Source organism: Syngnathus typhle, linkage group LG4 (assembly GCF_033458585.1).
Source record: "Syngnathus typhle isolate RoL2023-S1 ecotype Sweden linkage group LG4, RoL_Styp_1.0, whole genome shotgun sequence".
In the NCBI taxonomy this organism is placed as follows: Eukaryota; Metazoa; Chordata; class Actinopteri; order Syngnathiformes; family Syngnathidae; genus Syngnathus; species Syngnathus typhle.
The window spans coordinates 19571687-19579545 of NC_083741.1; the positions used below are offsets into that span (position 1 = coordinate 19571687).

Below are 7859 nucleotides of genomic sequence, written 5' to 3' on the forward strand. Positions count from 1 at the left end.
TGCGTGCATGCGTGCGTGCGTGCGTGCGTGAGAGGGGGGTTGTGGGGAGTGTCTTCAGGGGAAGGACGGTGACGGCCTAGGAGCGCTGCTTAGCGGGCAGACCTCGTCTGACAAACAGCGCAGATCAAGTCCCCCTCCCTCCCTCCCGCCATACCTCCCTCCCTCTCTCTCCTTCTCCCTCTCTCTCTCTCTCTCTCTCTCTCCCCCCCTCCCCATCGACTTCAATGTATGTATATGATTACCATTCTGGTCGAGTGGCACCAGTAACCCGCTGTAATTAATAACCCCGTAATCCGGGTTGCATGGTACACGCGCGCGCGCGTTTGTGCGCACATATACACGCATGGGGCGATTCAGGATATTCAGGACGTTCTTACATAGGAGGGAAATTATAACTGCTATTATCCTTCCTAGACAATGATCTGCTGCTTCCCAAAAGAAGATTAAAAACGTATTACAAAAACCGAAATGTTGTAGTAATAATTATAATAACAATATTGCTTTAAGACTTTGAGCAGTATTCAAATAAAAAGAAGTAATCTGTCAAAAAGAAAACAGATGCTTGCCTTCCTACCCCCCTCTCCCTCCCTCTCCTAACACACTTTTCTGTATTGCTTCATGGAGTTTTAATTTTTGAGCGCCTTGTTGGCTGGGAAAATCGTCTTACTGACACGAAAAGTTCCAATTGTGGCGTGGATTTATTTGTACTGGATTATGATACGTGTTTCTTTTCAAGAACATTTATCATTTATCAAGTTTTCCCCTCAATACACATATGTGTGTGTGCATGCGTGTGCGTGCGTCCGTGTGTAGGGGGGGGGGGGGGGCGTGTGTAAATGTGTGTGTTTGTTTCTTCCAATCCACGTTTCTACTAACAGTGTTAATGATCATCACCAGCCTGCTCTTTCATGTCTATCTTCTGTATATTCGTCCGCCCTCCTCCCCAAACTGCAAGGATGATTTAAAGACCCACTCCTGCAAAAAGTGTCGGAAATGCCACTTACTCGGGGGAAATTTCTTTCATTTTAAAGAGAGGGACGCCGTGGTAGCGTGCTCCCTATGACGTCAATTAATTACTGGTATTGATGTGCGTTATTTGTGTCTGAACACACTTGGGGTGGAGAGGTCTGTTTGAAATTAAGGCGTATGGCGAAGATAGAAAAGACAACGCTCTTTTTGAAATAAACAAACTTTTATTCCGTTTTATTGCTTTTTATTTTTATTATTAGAATCTAAATTATTAAGTAAACGCAGTAATTAGCAAATGTATAGGAGAGTAAGTGTATTATTTATAATGTATTTATTCATAATTTATCGAATTGTTTTTGTTTCTTATTTGTGCATAATGACAAGTTAATGTTTGTCTGAGTCAAACAGTGTAAACTCATGATCACTATCTGATTATTATCATTTTGTATTATTTTTCCATAATCAATGAAAATGGCGAGCGTCAGAGTGGCTTGTAAAAAAGTACGCGGGTGCTTGTTAGGGGAATTTGATTTAGAATATCTGATTTAGAATAAAATCGGGCACATGCACACACACGCGCGTGCGCGCGCATACACACACGTACACGCATTTAAATAAAACAAACAGTAACATTTTATTTGCAGGTTGTGGCATTAATTTATAAAATAAGGGGGGAAAGTGGTAGCGAGCTGGTATACAGATAAATGAGATTGAAGAGTGTATTCAAATGGGACAGTGTATTTATCCACGTAGAAGGAGGGAGGGGGAGAGAGAAAGAGCGAGAGAGCGAGAAAGAGAGAGAGAGAAGGGGATGAGATTTGAGAAAGGGGCGGGACTTGTAAAGGACTAGAAATGTCAATCTGAGCAAGGGAGTCCCAATAATCTAAAGCAATCTGTAAGGACCTGACCTTAGTCCATCCAGATCAATAGAAGAAGCAGAAGAAGGGGTAGAGGAAGAGAGCGGACCATTCGCACTGGAAATACTCTTGCTTCCCTCCGCTCTCGCACCTTCCCCTCGGCCCCCATGCGTTCCACACTCTAACAAACCAACAACAAAAAGTGGATATTCCTACTTGTCGATCGCTCCTGTCTCCGCCGTCGGCCGCTATGTCCTTCCCCCAACTGGGCTACCAGTACATCCGGCCCGTGTACCCTCCGGAGCGCCAGGGCATGGCCGGCAACGCCCGGAGCGCAGCCGCCGCCGCAGCAGCCGCCGCCGAGCTCAGTCCGTCGGGAGCGCTCTCCAACGTACTCTCCATGTACGGAGCGCCGTTCGCCGCCGCGGCCGCGCAGGGCTACGGAGCCTTCCTGCCTTACTCCAATGACATCTCCATATTTAACCAGCTGGTAAGTCACCACTTTGAAACTTAGAAAAATCCGCGTCTTTCTGCGCTATACTTTCGGAGTCCGCACAACTTTCATTCAAAGTGGTTTAAAAATTAATACCACAACAACAGAAACTCATAAGACTTTTTAAAGTTCAGCTGCGAACGAAAACAGCACAATTGGCTGGAATTACTCATCTTAAAGTAAAGTAATTGTATGGAAGAACAAAAGTAGAAAAAGAAAAAAAATGATCAAGAAAGAAATCAAGTAGATAATTCAGATAAAGTGACTCTTGAGTGTAAAAGTGAAAGCAACAACATATTTTAAAACAGTGATAAGAATGTTAAACGATCGAAAACATTTCAGATGATGGTTGTTTAAAAATAACCATGCCTACATTGTATCAAAATAAAGTAAACAATGCTTTCAAAGTGAGGGTTTAAAAGTAGGCGGAACGTTAAGCGTACCAGAAAGTATACCTCCTTTTACGTGCGCTTTGAGAGACTTTGAATGTGAAAGTAAAACATGTATACAAAACAGTTTTAAAAGTCAATTAAAAAATAAAAACAGGCACTCATCTTTGAAAGTTGCGGCATGCGCGTTAAGTAGCCACGCGTTTAAGAGTCGCAAAAAAACGTGTAGAAAAAAGCAAGAATTAAGGGGCCGTATTGGAGCGTAACAGTGTTGTAAATGCACGCAGGGGGCCCAGTACGAACTGAAGGACGGCCCTACGGTTCAGCACGCCGGCTTCGCCCACCACCACCCGGCTTTTTACCCGTATGGCCAGTACCAGTTCGGCGACCCGTCCCGGCCCAAGAACGCCACGCGGGAGAGTACCAGTACCCTGAAGGCCTGGCTGAGCGAGCACCGCAAGAACCCGTACCCCACCAAAGGCGAGAAGATCATGCTGGCCATCATCACCAAGATGACTCTGACCCAGGTCTCCACTTGGTTCGCTAACGCGCGCAGGAGGCTCAAGAAGGAAAACAAAATGACGTGGGCGCCTCGGAACCGAACCGACGAGGAAGGCAATGTCTACCCTAGCGATCACGAGGGCGATGAGGGCGACAAGCGGGAGGACGAGGAGGAGATCGACTTGGAGAACATCGACACGGAGAATATCGAAAGCAAGGACGACCTGGACGAGCAGGACGACCTGCATTCGGAACTCAAAATTGACGCGAGGAGCGACTCGGAGGGTTCGGACGGCTATGAGGATTTACCCGAGCAAAGATTTCTCAAGGCTGGCCTGCACCACCATCACCACCACCTCCAAATTCACCACCGCGGCTCGTCTCCGCTGGAGATCAAACCTGACGGGGACAAACTTAGTTCGGGTCCGGTCAGCTCCCCGCCCTCGGAGAACAGCCAAGCGCCGGCCCAGAAACCAAAGATCTGGTCTCTGGCGGAGACAGCCGCAGCGCCGGACAATCCGCGCAAGTCGCCACAAGTGACTCCCACGCCCCCTACGTCCCACCAGCAACACGGCCTCATGGCCCCGCACAGACTCATTGCGTCTTGTCCCGCCGTTGGGAAGATCCAATCGTGGACAAACCGAGCCTTCTCAGCGCATCAGCTGGCCCTGTTCAACTCCAACCACTACTTGGGCCTGGCCAACCAGGCTGGAGGCGCGCTGGCACTGTACGGAAGCAACCGGCACACGGACGACAAGGGGGCCGGGCAAGCGGCCGGTGCGGACTCTGCGCTCACAGGTACCGGTCCACGACACTGAGAAACTCGCCTGTGTTTGTGCTTGCGTGTGTGCGTGACGCGCAAAAGACTCCAAAGGCCACTTCCACTCATTTTCTTTCCACCTTTTACTGTCCTTTTTTTTTTTTTTTGCTTGGTGATGGATCCTTCTTTCTGTCGGCCACACACAATGCGTGTATGTGCGTGTGTTCGCGTGTATGTGTGTGTGTGCGTGCGCGCTCGCGCGCGCTTGTATGCAGACCAGAAAGCATTTAAAAATAATATTAATAACGTCCCCATTTCGTGCTGCATGTTCCAAATTCTTTTTGCATTATTATTATTATTGATAATATTGTTTACAATGTAAGCCAGCAACAGTCTGATGCATAGATGTGTTCTATTAATAGGCAGTCAATTTAAATTTTGGTGGCCACTCAAGAGGGAATCTTTAGTGCCTTTTGACTGCACAGCATTTTCTTTTTAATAAATAATGTCGATTCTTTGACATCGTGTTTTATCTGATTTCTCAATGTTTCTTTTTCACAAGGCAACTGTCACTTTTTGCGTGTTTCAATTTTTTTTTAATTCCCAGGCCTCCTCTGCTTCTTTAATGCTTTCAATCTGAGTATGGAATGTAAAATAGATAATAATACCATCTGTGTATAGCTACATTTGTAAGCATGTTCTGTGTAAAAAAACAACAACTTGCTAATGTAATAATGTATGAACCATGTGTGTAGTCTTTTTTTTTGCTTTCACCCTTTTCTTTTTTATTTGTGAGGATTTGATGTTATTTTTGTGTATATAAAGTTAAGAAAATGTACATACTTGTGAACCAAAATTGTACAAGAAAAGTCTATATTTTTGGCTAATAATAAATGAATTGCTGCAACTTTAAAGAGGACAACTTGTCTTGAAAGTCAATTTTACAGGGAGAAAATGCGTTTGCAGTAGAGGGATTTAAAAAAAATATTTGGGCGATAATGCAGAAAAATAATATGGGTTTATTTTGCATTAATAAAAACAACAATTTGGAAATGCTATAAAGACACTGCATGCTTGATTTTATTTTTACGGTGGACTTTCCGATTTTCTTTTTTTTTTTATCCTCACAATGCAATTCCCAGATCTCATGATGGTCCCCCTTTACTGCAGACACATCTCACACACACTCTCAATTAACGACACCTATATAATTGTAATTTATCATTGGTGTTAAAAAAAAAAAAAAAGCTATTGACATTTATTTCTATTTGCGCTTTCGGAGACTGCATGAGGGCGTTAAAGTTGGTGTTGGAGCTCCCTCTACAGTCTGCTGCACACACACAGCTCCTGTTGAAGCAGCTGCACACTCACACACACACTTGTGCATGCTCTGAACTCAGTCATATTTGATATTTCTCTATAAATGAGCTAAACACGCTGTTGCAGTTCAAAATGTAATGAGGGGAATAATGAGATTTAAGTTTAATCGTGCCGTTTTGTTATTTAAAACTCAGACTCTTTTGGAAATCAAAGGTTTCAAAATGACTCACTAAACTAAACTAGCAAAAGCAACCCCAAACAATGACTAAAACAACCGAAACATTGACTTTGGAATTAAGAATTTTAAAATAAAACAAACGTGGTGGGAAAAAAAAGTTGTTTTGTAGATTAACGTCAAAACCTTCTCAGTGACAAAAAGGAAAATGAATAAAAGCAGTTGTTATCTGAAATAAAAGTTTATTGAATAAGTAATTTCGTTGTACTTTTTTTAATTAAAGTTATAATGTGAAGGAAAAAGTAAACAACATAGCTGATCTGAATCCAAAGTCACAAAATTGAGTTAAATAAAAAACAAATACAAAAGGGTAAAATCTTCACAGAGCATAGAAATCACTAACGATATAGCAGACTTTTACATTATAAAAAAGATGTTTGTCAAAAATAAAAAATACAATTCCCCAAAACTACCGTATGTATTTTATCTCCCAAGTTGTTTCATGTTTAGAAACAAAATACGTACTACGGTGACAACTGTCAAGTGTGTTAAACGTCTTCAACATCCTCCCGAAACACGCATGTGTTTGTCCAATCAATTATCCAGCCTGAGAGTCTCATCTAAGAGCATCATCATGAATATTCACAAGTCGCATCAGCTGATTGAAGTTGCCCCCCCCATTCTCCCTCTTGCTTTCTTTTCTTTATTTTACCTACCATCCTGTTCATTATATATTGTAGAAGTAGAATGGTCACTTTGACACCACATTAAACAGAAGGTTTTGTTTTTATTTGAGGGGTATCCTCATTTAGGGTCCATATCGCCTGGATTTTATTTATTTATTTATTTATTTATTTATTTATTTATTTATTTATTTATTTATTTATTTATTTATTTATTTATTTATTTATTTATTTATTTATTTATTTATTTATTTATTTATTTATTTATTTTTAGGTTCCACGGGATTTTGGCACCACGAAAGAATAATCATACTGTGATCGGTGCATAAAATTAGGAATTAATTAAGAATAATATTTGAAACTTTTTCACCACCCCTGTTGGAGATGATGGCACATCCCTGATGTTTGTGATTGAACGGTAAAGTAGACGTTTTGATTTTGTTTAGTTCAGGAGCCTCCCGCCCCACAACACAAAAAATAATGGAGTCATTAAGAGGAAATTTAATCTGTCTTTCCCCCCAAAAAGTACTCATTGATCCAGCTTCGGACAGAATGAAAAGGGGGTCCGATGGAGCCATCAGAGGGCCCCCTGCGTGTGAATGAGCTCGGAGTAAATAAACACTGAGGCGATCCATTGGAAAGGGGGATAGGCGGGTTGGCATAGCCCCCCCCCCCACCTTTGGAAGAAGCTCCAAATAAAGAGGGTCAGCCTTTTGCTTTCACCTCATCCAGCCTTTCTGTAAAGTCCCCTCCTTCCCTTCTCAGAGACACATAAACATCACCTCCTTTGTGGGCCCAGTCAGGCTTAGAAGCGGACCACTGTCTTTGTGCGCCAAACTAATCCTTTTATGAGCCACTGTCCAACAGGGGCCCCCTCGACCGGAGGAGCAACACACCTCGGAAGGCCAAAGAACCAGTTGCGAACGACCCTTCAGTTGAGAACGTGAGCGAAAGCGCCTGAGTTAAAGAGTCCAGGAGTTGCTGTTGTTGTTGACAAAAGACCCAGAAGAGTGAGTGACTAGAGGGCGGCTTGCCAATTTCATGCCTTTTGTTCAGGCAGGTTAGCGGGAGAAATTCTTTCGGGCAACAAGTTGGTGGGGGGGGGCATGAGCCGGAGGCAAAGGCGGAGGAGAGGTGGGGGGCAGTTGGAGGGTAGGTGGACTCTTTTGCCGTTCAGCCGGCTGAAAGATTGCACTTTTCTCAGCCCCCAGACAGGCCCGAGTTACAGGGCAATTATGGAAATGCGGCTTTGAAGCCGAGCATGGCCTCTTTTTCACTTGCTCCTCAGGACAAAGCATCTGCAAAAAGGGGATTTATACACGCTCGCCTCCATAAAACAGCTTTGAGCCTCACCGCCGCTAACTTTACCCTTCACCACAGTCGTCACGTGGAAGTTAGTCCTAATTCTTAAGTGGGAACTGCTGGAGGCCACTGTACTAGAACGTCCATTGAGAATTAGGATGTCACTCAGTGGACACCAAACGTTTTCGTATTTATTTATTTGTGTGTGTATGTATTTGTGTGAGTGTGTGTGTTCCAACATTATTCGTCTAAAGGTATTCTGTCTGATCTAACTTTTTAATTAACTCTGTGGATGACGCAAATTTGATTTTTAAGCAAAGGTCCCGATCTCAACATGCTCAATGTCTTATCTCAGAGGGCCTCACCCAGCTCACGCGTCACTGTCAGGGGCCCACCAAATCCAGGGGCCC

The 7859-nt window shown here is 43.4% G+C and overlaps 1 protein-coding gene across 1 annotated transcript; it reads left to right on the forward strand.

The window, feature by feature from the left end:
• The first annotated feature begins 1819 nt into the window (after window positions 1-1819).
• Window positions 1820-4883, forward strand: irx3a (iroquois homeobox 3a). Its single transcript, XM_061276747.1, has 2 exons — window positions 1820-2316; window positions 2996-4883. Exons 1-2 carry the CDS (start codon window positions 2077-2079, stop codon window positions 4025-4027), a joined length of 1272 nt encoding a protein of 423 aa, XP_061132731.1. The 5' UTR covers window positions 1820-2076; the 3' UTR covers window positions 4028-4883.
• Window positions 4884-7859: the final 2976 nt, after the last annotated feature.